This window comes from Egretta garzetta, unplaced genomic scaffold (genome assembly GCF_000687185.1).
Source record: "Egretta garzetta isolate BGI_Z169 unplaced genomic scaffold, ASM68718v1 scaffold81, whole genome shotgun sequence".
In the NCBI taxonomy this organism is placed as follows: Eukaryota; Metazoa; Chordata; class Aves; order Pelecaniformes; family Ardeidae; genus Egretta; species Egretta garzetta.
In genome coordinates this window covers 5,357,279-5,372,375 of record NW_009258671.1, presented here as the reverse complement: position 1 = coordinate 5,372,375, position 15,097 = coordinate 5,357,279, and the positions used below count along the sequence as shown (strand labels likewise).

General features: G+C 41.1%; 1 protein-coding gene across 1 annotated transcript in view; it reads right to left on the bottom strand.

Annotated features, from left to right (window-relative positions):
- The window catches only part of RASSF8 (Ras association domain family member 8), a 17,432-nt gene extending 6,422 nt beyond the window's left edge, over positions 1-11,010 (bottom strand). The window contains 2 exon segments of the mRNA XM_009648753.2: positions 6,155-6,178; positions 10,896-11,010. Of these exon segments, the coding sequence (XP_009647048.1) occupies positions 6,155-6,178; positions 10,896-11,010 (139 nt within the window).
- Between the last annotated feature and the right edge of the window lie 4,087 nt (positions 11,011-15,097).

The following is a 15,097-nucleotide window of genomic DNA, read 5'->3' as shown; positions in this document are numbered from 1 at the left end:
TGTGGAGGTGACCAACCTTCACGGAGCAGAACACAGGGGCGAGGGCGGCGGAGGCTGCCCAAACTGGAAACGAGCAACTTGGGCTCCCTGGACGGACTGCTCATCTGTAACGGCAGCTCGCAAGTCCCCCCTGGGGTACGCAGCCTCCAAGAAGGAGCTTGAATCCTCTAATAACCCTTGTGATGTTTCTTGGCCTCTCTGCTGAGGGCTACAATGAATGCAACACGGCTTACTTTTAGGGTAGGGGGGGAAGTACAACTTACGTCTATGGCTTCTTTGGTGCTGCCACCAAAGACAGCTCAATGCAGCCTAGCAGTCTTTTTCCTCTGAGACCCCTTATAGGATGCTACAAAAATACAGCACTTGAGGTTTTCCACGATTTTTATTTTTTCTGAGTCTTCTCACTAGTCTGAAATACAGCATTCTCCAAATGCAGGAGAGAGTTTCCCTCATTGTGAAATGACTTCACTGAAAAGCCACAACATTGTTTACAAAAAGACATGAAAGATCAACTGCTTTTAAAGCGTGTCATCCTGATGCATTTCTGAACAGCTCCACAACTGCCATTAACCTTTAAAAACATCATTAGCTATCTTAATGCATTACGTATGGCCATTTCCATGATAGATCATCATTCAAATGAAGATTTACTTCAGCACATAAATGCCTAAAATACCTGTCATACACGCAACTACAGAGCGAGGGAGTTGGAATAAATGTAGTTATCAGTGGTAACCCATTTGATGCATTTTTTTTTTCCTTACGCCACCCGCTCAACCGCTACACTTTTCCCAAAAGAACAAAAATATCCTAATCTCAGGCTGGAGATCTGCCTCCGGCCTCCAACCACAACACTTGCACAGACTCCCCACCTCAAATTTGTAGGAGACAAGCTCCACTGTGGCGATTAACAGTACGCGGCCCCGGAAAATCTGATATTGTCAGACCAGCCTTATAAAGAGCTCCCCAGGATATAACTACTGTGTTGGAAATGGCTCCTCTGATCTCACTTTCTCACAATTAGCTCACGACGCAAAGAACAACAACAACAAAAAAAATCAGCTGTACAGGCACCGCCTAGAAAACAGGCTGCTTTGGCCGATGGGTCATACCAGCGATACTTAGCTGGCCAAATAAGAGACCAAAATGTCCGTGTTCACTTCCAAGTTAGGAGCGAGAGCTCAAAGAGTACATGAAGATCTGACTGATAACAAAGTTGGCAAAACAAGGCAAACAGTATGGGAACAGCAATGTACATCCCCCCCCAAACGCCTTATAAATACATGACTTGAGGTAAGCACTAGGAAAAAAAATAGAAGAGGGGGGGAAAAAGAAAGAAATCTATCAGCATACCAACATGCTTGGCCAACACTCTCAGAAACAGATTTAGAGTTTATTGTAATAAAGTACTTCAAAAACAAGTTTACTATGCCAAGATACAAAGTCAGAGCTTTTTGCCAACCCACAATATTGTTCATTGATCCATGAAGATTTATAGTTTGTAGTAGGCATCAGTGGTATTATAGGAATAATAAACCTAGTGCTGTTTGCCATAGCATACTAACAATATAATCCTGGAGAAGAAAAATGAAGTAAAAACATACCACAGAACCCAGGACAAAGGTTGCATTTTACCACTCTATTTTGCTAATCTTAAAAGCTTTCAGCTTTCAGTTTGTAATCACGGTAATGCTACTAATGTTCTTGTTGTGTCGGAAACAGCCAAGTTCAAAGAAAGCCTGAAATTGTAAACAGGAGTTTGTACCACTAGGGGACTGATCAGAATGCAATTTCTATTCAGTTTGCTATTAAATGCACTACTTAAAAGAACTGTAACGGGGGGGGGGGGGGCAGAGGGGAGAGGAATAAGGCTAACAATCTTGACCAAAAGTGCATCAAGGAATTAAGCGAGGCAATTGCCAAGGACTATTTCCATCTTAGCTTAGGGGCCCGAATCAACACGCACTCCTAAATAATGAACTCTGCACTGCAGACCCACATAAAAGCAAGTGTTCTGTAGAAGTAATCCTTAATGCAGTTCACCAACCACACCTAGAGTTCAGTATTAGTCTAAAACAAAGCTGTCCTCATGCGCCATCATTACCTAGGTTTACTGTGTTCAGTCTATGTATGATGCAGATTAACAATACCCGGACAACCACAGCTGTGATGTTTGCTTGCATTAGAAGGAATTAATTCACAAATGAAAGGGTGAAGGAGTTAATTCAAACCTAATGACAGAATATTTCAGAACGCAGGCATCCTTGTAACAAACTGCTGGTTTTGATAGGCTACCATTGGCAAGGAGAAAGCCAGTTGCTTGGGCTGTTGACAGAGAGCAGTTCAACACCTGCATGCCGCTTCTTGTCTTGTACGCTGCCCATAAGCCTTCTGAAGCAGAGATTGTTTGTGCTTATACAGCACCTGGCAGAACTCAGTCCCACCTCATTCATGCAAACCTTCTAATTTTAAAATCAGTTACTGTTGTATTCCTGTAATGTGCCCCATATCAGCAATCTGTGGCATTCATTAAACCATAGCGCGTTGTTCCCAGCTGCGTATAGAACACATTGCATCTCACACAGATTTATGAAGCATTTCCAGGTAAAGTCAAATGAGCAGTTAAGCAGGCAATTCAAGGAGCTGCCGAAGCACAGCTTTAGTTACTGTACTGATGTTCACAACGGGTATGTGCCTAGTCAATGGATTCCTTGCAGCTTCTGAAATCGAATTTTTTTTTTAAAATGTGTATAACTAGCACATAGTAAACCTTTTTTTTTTTTTTCTTTTTTTTTTAAATACTTCTATCAAAGCCTTGTACTAATGAGAATGGTAGAGAAAACAACCCCAGAGAGCCCCAAAACAAGCACCAGCAGCACTGTGTTCTGGTTGCCTCTTCAGAAAACAATTCAGGGGCTGGAGAAAGCAGAGAGCCTCTACGCCCCATTCACTGGCCAGCTACTTCTCATTAATATTCTGTGCTGACCCACTGACCATATAACGATGTCCCCCCCAGACCATATACTACTACCATCTCAAAACAATCATCAAGAATTTGTATGTGTTTTGCAAGACAGTGAATGACAAGCTGCAACAGAAGCAGGTATATATTTACATATATAAAACACACTGCCTCCACACAAAGGGCCGGTGTCAAGATTAAGAGGTTTACACCTACAGCTACCTAAACATACAAACTTATCACAGGTTCTGTTAATACAGGAACATCTCCAAAACAATCTTTTATTTTAAAAGTGAGAAAGAGATCAAAAAAGGAAATACATGGACTCCAGAACGTCATGTTCCGATAGCCTGCAACTAGCTGCCACAAGTGGTTTGGCCCTGGCTCTAATGCCACCGGTTATCGCTCGATCAATGAGATGTTAAAGAGCCAGCCGCAGCCAGTACCCTGGATCAGGCACTGCTCTGCTGTACAGCAAACAGCAAGCTCTGGACCCGAGTGCCCATGTCGTGTGCCCAACCACTGTAGTCTTATATGGGATTGATGTAATTTGGTAATTTAAACACAGATTCCATTACAATGAGCGGTGATTAAACTAATGAAATATAGGAACAAGGTAATTGAACTTTTTTTTTTTTTAGACTCTCAAGAGGTAGACTTTTAAATTACACTCCATGAAGGTAGTAGGACCTGCATAACTATTATTCACTTTAAGCTTTCCTATATGCTTTAACATTTGCAGCCGACACAGTAGACGTGAGCGACTATTTCTGCTGCCAAAAGTCAAAATGAAATTCCAAAGGACAGTAGCAGTAGCAGTGTTTCTCATGCAATACCTTTAGCAGGACTGTAACCTGAGAGGTCATCAATACTGGTTTCCAGGACAGAAATGATTCATCCTTTTCTCACTCTCAAAAAGAGCATCATCCTCTACGTGCAAAGCATTTCAGGGACAGGCACGACATGTTTTTTGTATGCAGGTAGCACGATATACCACGTAAAACGTATCTATGCCTCATCTTTCCAGTCAGGCTACAAAGTTTACTTCAAGCACCAAGTAAGATCCAACTTTCATTAAGTGTCTCTGGTGCTTCACAGCCAGGACCTACAGCAGTGAGTCAGTGCGAGCAGGTGAGTCATTGCCTGGTCTCGTTATTTCTGGGAAAGATGGCTAGATGAGCAGTGTTAAACGTGGGGGTACCTCTCCTGCCAAAGGGAAGGGGCTAGGGTGGGCAAGAGCAGGCCTATGTCACTAGAGGTCATGCCACTAGAGGTCATGCGGTCTTGCTCCCAGTATCTCCTCTTTCTCCAAGACCGCCAGGATGTACTGCGTGCCAGGGGAGTTGCTCTCTGGCAGGCGTACTCCCAGCTCCCATTTTTCCCAGGGATCTCACCACCTCTGCTGCTGCACAGGAGCTGTGCCAAAGACCCTCCCTGCAAGGTGGCACTCTGGACAGAGTCTCAAAGAAAATGCAACTTGTGTCTTACATGCAAGTTTTAAGACAGCCAAACTAGAAAGGAAGCTGTACTAAGTATTGCTCTTGAGCCAACCTGAATTAGCACGCCAAACTCACAACAGTGCATAGTGAGAATATAGATCCTGTCGCCTGTCTGTGTGCGGGTTTCCAAGGAGGTAAAGCCAGGTATTCCGACGCATGCTCAAGCCAAACCCAGGCTGCCCACAGCCCTAGGGGGGCACTGACAAATGTACCCGCTCCCCAGACTGGATACAGCTTTCTGACCACCCTGGTTTCCCAGAGATAGCCCTCTAGCCCTAAGCAACTGGATGCTGTCTTCCTTAACAAAGCAATATAAAAAAAAAATAATTTTACATGGGTAAGATCTTGTAAGAACTCTTAACATGTGAAACACGTGGGAGAAAACACTCTGCCTTACCAAAGGGGCAACAGCATTAACTCCTGAATCTTTAACAGCACTGATAGAAAAGTAATTGCTGGCAATTTTAATAAACGCAGTGTGATTTGAACTCAATATCTTTGAAATATGAAGCTGACATTTCATTCATTATGTCATATGTAAGTTAACACCCATAGCAATTTAAAAAAACCCCAACCATTCTAGCTACCTGAGAACTCATTAAATACCCGAGAAAGAGTAGAAGAAAAAAAGCCTTTAAAATAGAGGCTAGAGTTTGCATTACTCAGATTTCTTAACTCGTGCCGTAATTTGCACTCACGGGTATGCACACCATAGAAAACAATGAAAATCGGAGGAGGGGTCCGGCCCTAGGCAAACATGCCCCCTGAGATACACAGGCTCAAGTCTAATGACGGTGAGGGCAGTCTGCTTAGCTCACTGGGTCCTGCTGTGCTCACAGTGTGATTATGCGTCTTTATCAGGACTGAAGTTTTAGTTTATTACCATTATCCTTTTGCTAAAAAAAAAAAAACAAAACGTATACAAGAGTTTATCATAATCTGACAAAACCAAGCACTTAAAGTCATTTCAACCTTTCAACTGCTTTTTGCCTAAGCACCCTGAGGTACCGCACTTATTTTAGACCCATTTCCTAAATAGGTAAAACAATGCGGAGGAGCAGTTTGGCCGAGGTCAAACAGTAAGACGTGGTAAAGCAGATAAAGCAGCCCAGGTCTCGGTGCACATGCCACCGCTACACGAGACATACCACGGCATGAAAGGTGGCGACAAATCCTCTCGCCAAGCACCGTGCCTTTCAGCAGGGCTACTCTCACTAGATTTCTGAACCGTGACGTTTATGCGATCACACCGTGGGATCACCAGAGCGTGCAGCTTTCTTGTACTTCTTATTATCCCTCTTAACTTTGCTAGTTGAAGCAGCGGAGAGTGACATTCGGAGGTAAAAAATAACACAAGTTTTAAGCGATTCTTAGCAGTAAGTGACATGATTAATTCAACGTTTAAAAACTTCAGTTCGTATATAACGAGGATCGTTCCCTTCTTCTAATCCTCTTCAGACCTCAGAGCTACAATTCAATTCAGCGTCAGACTCTTTTCTCTCTCTCAAACGTCTGACAGCCAGCTCTGGCACTGGCTTTAGGAGAAATTGCTTGGAGGAAGGGATGAACATAAGAAGAGACAACAATGAATTGGTGTGATTTTTTCAGATACAGCTCTGGCTGAGCCTCACAACGCTGTAACACATGTTTGAAACAGCATGAACAAACCTGTGCTTTATTTTCATAAATACACCCCATTTATCTTTGAGGGAAAATACTCAACTGCAATAAAAAAATTGACAGCTGCATTTGTTTAATTTTAAAAAGAGACAGCTGTACTTCTTGTTCAGTGAAGTGTTGTTTATATTCTCCTGATATTGTGCTACAGCCAGAAAACCCAAATCCGCAGCACTATTTAAACCAAGTCTGCCATTTTAATTATTTGCCACAGAAAATTATGGGGAGGGTAAAAAACAAAAGTGCCCTTCGGTAAGAAATTCAAGCTTCATGTCTCTAGACTGAAATATTCTCTGTCTAGGAAACAAACGTGTCATTCCGAGTACAGAAGACACATTCTAGTCTCCAGAGGGAAAAGAAATCCCAACAAATGCAGTAAAGATCCTCACAGGGGCTGGAACTGGGAGAAGACCACTTCTGAGAAGAAACAGGGCAAGTATATTTGTGACTGCGCTATTTGTCACCATATTCCTTTGGAATATTTTTATTTTTTAGATTTGAATGGAAAACAACTAGTAAAAGCCAATTTAAAAAAAAAAAATCTTCTGTAGTTAAACCACATTTGCCTAAACTATCAGCTATCATGATTAGCTCACTTTCTTTTAGGATACCACTGTTTTTCCTCTGAGTATTACGATGAGTTTTTTAGAGGAGCCACTACGCACACACACGCTCAGCTATGAGTACTACTTTGCAAAACAGATCCCTGACGGGATTCACCAGCCATCTCATCATACATACAGTTGAAAAGTATCAATAACTTTTTTTTTTTTTTACTTGTTTTTCAGTTGCCCAAATTAGCAAAATGAATCAAAATGAGCAAGCAGCATTTATATGAAGCCATTCTGGCATGATTTTCACAGAATGCACAGAAAAGCTAGCAGAAGCAGAAAAACAGGCAGAATTTGCTGTCAGATACACATTTTTAAAATAGACAGTGATGGATGTGATAAAAACTAGCTCATCTCTCCTGGCAAAAATATTTTTAAAACAAGACTCACTGTTCTCTATTTAAACTGCATGCTGTGGTATATTTTTACATTTTGGTGAGGGCTTAGTTTCTCATGATGAAATGATCACTTCTCTTATTTGTATTATAAGGCCAAATCTTCCTCTTTGGAATTTGCAAGCAGCTTGAGTTAAAAACAGAAAAAGAGAAATAAAGCAGCCCTGGATAAAACTCATAAAAGGTATTCTTCAAGATCCCAGTGGGAGGTGATTTCACTCTCTGGAAACTTGTAACTGGATAGTTTTATGTTTGTCTTGAACAGAATTCCAGAGACCCTCCCTCCAGCTAAGACATCGCTAACTCCTCCTAAGTTAGAGAAACAATCAATTACAGTATCCAAAATTATATCCAATTGATATTATTCTCTCTCGCATTCATTAAAACATATACACATATTTTTAAGATAAGCTTGACTGGGATGCCTGAGAGAGACGACTCTCTCTTTTCTTTTTGTTTCAAAGAAATGAGGTTTATTTGAGCTTTAATTCAAACCCTTTAACTTCCAGCCAAATGAAAATTTAAAAACCCCTTAATTTGTACAGAAACATGGAGTAGAAGCAGTTCCTATTCCTCAACGATCAAGAGATGGGCAACGGGGGGAGGAGATCACAGCACAGGAACAGGTGACACAAATGTTACCCATCAGCAGTACAGCCTCAAAGGAAGACACGCACGCAGGCCTTTCTGCTGAAAGAGTTAATAGCGTCAGATACCAATTTGTCAGGAATAGGTCAAGCTGCATTAGCCAGGCAAGTTAAGTGACAAAAATCTACTGCCAAAGGATTAGGCTACACTTTGGATACGGCACAGAACCTCCTATGAAAGGGCATAACTCAGCATGACTTGCTATTTTTATTTGGCTAAAGTAGTCCAAGAACGTTAAGTCCTTGTCTTTGCAACTAGAGAAAAAAAAAAACCAACAAACCAAAAAACCCACAAAACTTTTGTATCTTGAAGAAAGTTATTACTGAATTTCCATTACATGAGGGAAGAGTTGGAAAGTAAATAGATGGAAACCTTTTTGTTGCTGTTACCACAGTGGGAGATCAGCAGACGAGGCCCTGCAATTGATCAAGTGACAGCAAAAGAAATTTCTTGAAACACAAGAAATGCCATTTAAATGTAAGGAAAAAACCTCTTACTGCGAGGGTGACTGAACACTGGAACAGGCGGCCCAGAGAGGTGGTGGAGTCTCCATACTTGGCCATATTTAAAACCCAACTGTGCACGGTCCCGAGCAACCTGCTCTAGCTGTTGCTGCTCTGAGCAGTGGAGTTGGACTAGATGATGTTCAGAGGTGCCTTCCAACCACAACCCATTCTATAATAATTTTGTAACTCCTATTTTTCAAATACATTATAAAGCTTTACTTTTCATATCCCTAGAATAGGGGCAGTTTCAGTCTGTCCATGAGAAGCTTCTTGAACTGTGGATGTCTTATATCAAGTATGTTTGGCTCGTGCTTTCTTCAGTGGATACAGCTGTAAAAGAAATTAATTTGCAGATATTCCAGACACCGTGTTTCAACACAACTAAATATACTTATTGCAGTTTGTATTTCAGGCTCAGTGAATATGACTGCATTGTGTGTCTGTGTTGGGTTTTTTAAGTCAAGGACCTAGCAATAAACTGTAAGACTTGATAAAACAAAAAGAACATCTCAAAAACTTTGCAGACAGACAAAACAATACTGAGTCCTGCTAAGCTATGCCAAGCTGAAGGAGCCAGACTGCAAAATGGAAAATAAGATCAGAGCCAACCAAGGAGGAAGCCAACTAAGACTGGCTACTTTCCACCACCAAATGTCAGGTGAGAGCTAGAGGGATACATTTTAATAGGTTGCCATTCAAATTTGAGGGACAAATAATCCTGGTAACCTGGTACCTATAGCCAAATCAAAGGAGCAGGCATATGGTTGCTCTTCTGATGAAGGGCCTGGCAGGAGGGCTGTGAAAGCCCTATCTGCCAAAGACACGCAAGTGTAAGTTATACGGTGTTTAATACTGCTCCAGCAGCCCCTGTGAGAAACTGGAGCGCAATTACTTCAGGTGTTTTCTAGAGAGGATATTTGCCTCAGGAAGGAATTTCCAAAGGATTGTCTTGATTTGGCTCTGGTTGCAACTGAAATTTATCCCCGCATGGAGCCAGAGCCACATGGCCCTGATGAACTGGCGACATGTTACAGAAAAGGAAGTCTGCTGAGTTGACAAAACCCACGTGCATTTCTAAGACTGATGGAGTCTTTTCAGAGTTCAGGCTAATAACTGAGGATACAGAAAAAACTAAGAGAAATGACACAGGAGAGCATTAAATTATTATCTAGAACTGTGAGTCTGACATTTTTTGTTTTGGGAGAGGAGGCAAAGGAAATGGGATGAAAGAGACACTGAAAGCAAAGTAAAGAACAGAAGCCTATCACAACCAGTTTATTTATTTATTTTCCTCAGTATGTAACACTTCTTAATCATTACTAGGAAATAATCATGCCAGCATAATTGTGTCTTAAAAAAACCTATAGGCAGAAATGAGACACTGAAGCAAGCAATTCATAAATCAATTAGCATTAAATGAAAAGGTGCAACTAACACAAACAGTAAAAGCACACTTAGCAGTTAACCACTGAATACAAGATCTGAGAGACATACAGACGTTCTACATTTTTTAAATACAACTTTAAAAAGTATTTGATGCGTATAGATAGGGTAGACACATGCTAGCACTGTGTTCAATCCTCTTCAGATATAAAATAAAAAAGTGCCAGTCTTCTACTCTATCAGATGAAAGCACATGGAAATGATGTTCAGAAAGACACATTTAAATAAATAAATCATAACAGAAATTCAGAGAAATTTACTTCAAGCTTATAGGTAGAACATCTAGTTGACATTCATGGCCTGATACTGTTTTTTATTAGAAAATTATTATTTTGCCATTGAGTCAGACTACTCACATGTTCTTGCAAAAAATATTGACAAATGTAAAAGCTAGTCCTTAAATTATGAATTTAATTTTAGGTAAGACACAGGGTTTAGTGCCTAAATTCAAACAGTATGTAAAGCCAATTATAATATTTTAGCAAAGAATAATATTCAGCATCGGAAGCACTGAAGGGATGAAGCTGAGGCTTATTCAGGGTGCTCTCAATCCCCAAGAAAGATCTGACAAGACTGAAGGAATGTTTGTTCTTGTAGTGGAGCCTGAAAGATTCTCCTCCGCCCTCCCCGCCACCTCTCTCCACTAAACTGTTCAGCAAATAGCTAACAGAGAACAGGCTTCAAGTTACCCTTTCATTAGTACTGAGTTATGTGCAGGAGTAAGAAGAGAACTTGAAGGATCTATTTCATTGATCTACACTATTCCCAGGATAGCTAGGGATACTTACATACTGTGTATAATTTCAATGAACATCATTAGCTTGTGAAAGCCAACCAATTATTTTGCACTGGTACTCAAACCACTGAGGGTTTAGCACCTTCTTTAGTCCAGTGTATTTACAATAACAAATGGTTGCATATTATTATTTAGAGAATAAATTTGTATGAAAGTTTATAGATTTCAAAGCGTTTCTTTTCTTTCTTTTAAATCTCTCTCTGGCAGGTTAAAAACCAAAGGCCGCAAGTTTACACTGCAAGGTTATCCCACTGCGCATTATATGTTCACACTCCACTGATACTTGGTGCAACCCCATCTCCTCTCGGTTTACCTTCATAAAAAAGGCTTCACCCCAGTTCCCAGACACCCAGCTGACAGAGTTACTTACCGATAGCCTGAGCAAGGGCTATTACAACTTCCTGGCATGTTGTGACTTCGGTGACCCCACACACTATTCTCTGGACTCCATCCACCCATACTTTGAGCTCCATGGTTCACCAGATCATCCAACAGCCATGAATGCAAATCAGTCAAGTCATGCTTGCAGCTATACCAGAGATAATGCAGCAGACTTCTCTCAGCAGCTAGAAGAGAAAAAAATCCTGGTGTTTACAGTGAGGCGTTACCAATTTTAAAAGTTAACAAATTCACGTTAGCATCTGCTGCATAGAAGAAGAGGCACCACAGCCTCCGTTCTTTAAAAATAGTAACAGAACAGGAATCAAACACCCCTTGCTTTAGTAACGTCTACCCTGGTAGACATACCAGAAGTTTCATTAATTTCCTAAAATATTCAAAGTTATTACAAAAAAAGCACCAAAAGAAATAGCATTAAATAAACAACTCTGGAGTAAATTAGTAACAGTTTCCAGCAACAGGTGCCCGTCCTCCTTTATATACTGCCTGGATGTCTCAAGGGACTGGTTATCGATACTTTCAGTGTTTGTTCAGTAATTTCTAGCAGCTAGTGGTATAGCAACAAAAGGGGGAAACATTTTTAATTCAGCCATCTGTGACAGCCCAACCTTGCTCTCCATGCAGAAGCAACTGAAGGTTCCTGGTCCCAATGAACCTGTGCATTTAGTACCAACACTGGAAAAACCGGAAGGGAAAGCAAGCAGACCGATTGCTTCTTTCTTTCTCCAAAACAAGGAGATGCATCAGGGAAAGTGTTAAGAGAGGTGATTTAACCCCTGCCAACACTGTGCTGGTTCTGTAAGGGAACAGGCTTTCGCTAAAGTGTTATTCTGGGTTTTTCCATAGGCACTGCCATGATACTAAACCAAAAAGAAAGCTATGCCATCTAGTGTAGCCAGTTCTTGCTTTTGAGTGTGTTCTACTGCCTTTGCTAAAATGCTGCCAAGGTCATCCCAGCTAGCATGGTGTATTAGCTCCCAAAAGTGCCAGAAAAACTTTGAGGCATAGAAGTAAAGTTAGAAACCTAGGGAGCTAGGTTAGGACCTGGCAATCAGCCATTTGCCCTCTGCTGTCTTGTTACCAACTGTCCTGGTTTCGGCTGGGACAGAGTTAATTTTCTTCCTGGTAGCTGGCCTAGTGCTGTGCTTTGGATTTAGTATGAGAAGGATGTTGATAACACCCCGATGCTTTAGTTGTAAGCAGGGCTCACCCTAGGCAAGGACTTCTCAGCTTCCCCTGCTCTGCCAGGGGCACAAGAAGCTGGGAGGGGGCACGGCCAGGACAGCTGACCCCAACTGGCCCAAGGGCTGTTCCAGACCATATGAAATCATGCTCAGTATATAAACTGGGGGGGATTGGCTGGGGGGCAACGACTGCTGCTCAGGGCATCAGTTGGCAGGTGGTGAGCGGTTGCATCACTTGTTTTTCCTGAGTTCTCTCTCCTGTTGTTTTCCTTTTCATTACTATTATGATTACTATTATTATATTTCATTTATTAAACTGTTCTTATCTCAACCCCCAAGTTTTCTTAGTTTTGCTCCGGGGAGGAGGGTGAGCGAGTGGCTGGGTGGGGCTTGGTTGCTGGCTGGGTTTAAATCACGACACCAACAGTCAAGCTGCTCAAGGTTTATCTAGTGTTAACTTATAGATTAACTGCTGATCTGAACTCTAGAGGGTTTGCTATGGGCTCAGCTTTTGTAGGAGCTGCTTTTCTTCTGCATAAAAAGATCCACTGGCATTATGGCTCACAAAAGTTAATTTCTAGCTGGAACTCCTGAGATACTGAACTTCAAACATTTCAGAGTAACAACTCCAAGAAGAATTGTCTTAAAAATAAAAAAACCACACCCCAAAACCCAAACCACCAATAATGGTGATTTTTCTTAAAAAAACTCTCTGAAATCAAAACAAAACCAACAAACACCAAAAAACCAAACCCCAAAACTAATGAGAGAGCTGGGTTATTTAAGCAGATAGAGGAACAATAAACCATGATAATACAATAAAGGAAGCTTATATATACAGGTAATCCGATATGGATAAGGTGATAAAGCCAAAGACAGTATTTTTGAAGAATTAAGTGTTAGGAAAATGGCTAACAGGAATAGAGTAAAAGAAATCTGAAAGTTATTTAGAGGAGATTAGCAAAGACAAGCAGGGTAAGGTTACACAAGAAACATGGAATCTGATGATGCTGATGGATTTAACAGAACTGCACTTGGAAGCAGAAATGGCGCAGGAAAAACTGGGGAAGCAAATACTTAGTACAGTTTGTGTTTTACAGGCCAATCAGAGCTGCTTTCGCCTGGTGAAGCCAACATCTCTTTCTGCATCAACAAGATGTAGTAGTGCAGCCCTCAAGCTAGAGTGGAAAGATCATTTCCCTTCTACAACCAAATACTTCATTCTGCAGCTGACAAATATCGACCCGTGATCCAGAAGACACACTGATCTTCACCCGACAGGCTGTGGCAGCCGGCAGCAGCACACCTCAAAGCCCTTTCAGAGCCAGAGCGGGCACGCCACATCGACAGGACAAGCTTTAGTGGAGAAGCACTGAGCAAATCTGCTGTCGAGTCAGCCCAGCACACACCCCAACCCCCCTGTCCAGATGTACCCATTCAGAAAACAAAAGAAACCTGAGTAAGTCCAAATGTATCAGTAAAAACAGATTTCAAATACGCTTATATATATATAATATATATGTAATATAATTAATCAACAAAAAAATGATAGCTTTTAAGAACACCAGTGTATACAGAAGTAGAGTCTTTTGAGACATTAGTAAGCACCTGCAAACCCAGAGAGGTCAAAGAGTTTAAATAAACATTTTCCCACATAAAGTGACATACTTCAAAGAAAATTGCTATCCACATAAGTATTAACAGGGTGCAAATACAGAAACACTTCAGTCAGGTTAAACCATTTTAATGTACCAATAAACTAAGCAGAAGAAAGTCTTTCACTAGCCTGTAATGTAACAGCGACTGAGAAAACACCTAACAGGCCCCATCAATGACCTCCGTTGTTTACTCCTGGACCAGTTGTCTTCACAAATAAACAGACCTCACATTCCAAGCCCAGCCGTAAGGAACTTTATTAATTAACTTCATATCTTGCTGAGAGTTGAACAGTTCAGATTTACTGGCACAAAACATGCCACCTCTCCATGTGACAACCCACAAGTCAGCAAAGCATCCGACAGCTCTAATTGTTTTTCTGCCTGTCACCATCCAAAGTATTATCTCAGTTTAGCAAGCCAGCAAGTGCATTTTTTCCCCCCAGTCAGCACACCATGCATAGTCTTGTGTTCAGTGCAGATCAGGTTTGGTCATCGGTTTTCCTACTGTCCATCTTTAAAGGAAAAAAAAAAAAAAAACCAAACCCCAAACTGAGAGAAGCATCATTTAATAATAAAATATTTGCTGACACTTCCAACTTTGAAAACAAAATTCACCAAAGTGGCAAATGATCTGAACAAAGTGTCTTTGAAACAGTCTGAGCTCGGGGGAAGTATTCCCATTGATTTCTTACAGGGCAAATAGTTTTTAATAGACTAAATAGCAGTAGCTATAAAAGCAGCCTGCTGCGTGTGTTTCCGTCAGACCAATATGCAGGGCTAAATTAAAGGACTGCATGGCCCACAGATGCTAATGGGATTCTTTCAGGGACTTGTCACTAAAAACACACACAAACATCAGAAATCTAAGATCTATGTGCTGAAATCACTGTCTCTCATCATAGTTTCCAAGCAAAGCTGTGATAAATAAAAAAAAAAAAATCTAGGATTAGTTTGGCTTCTAGAATTGTGCTGTAGAAGTTTACAGAGAGGTCTGACACCCAAAAAACCTTTTGGCTGTATGTGTGTCCCTGCTTTCCAATTTTAACTCTACAACATGTTTTTATTAGCATTTGGTTTTCCTTTAATATATTCAGTTCTTTATTTGCTGACAGTTAACTCGTACCATTAAGAGCTTCTTTGTCTTTTGACTGACGGCTGTTCTGATGTCCCCAAATACGTTCAACCTGAAGCTTGTGTCCAGGAGGCACATCGTGCTTTTGCAATAGAGAAGATAAAATAACTCTTCCCTCCAATACTGTACAATTTTTTCTCTGAAGCCAATGAAAAGGGTTGAGGGAAAAAGCTCACCTGAGGTTTCT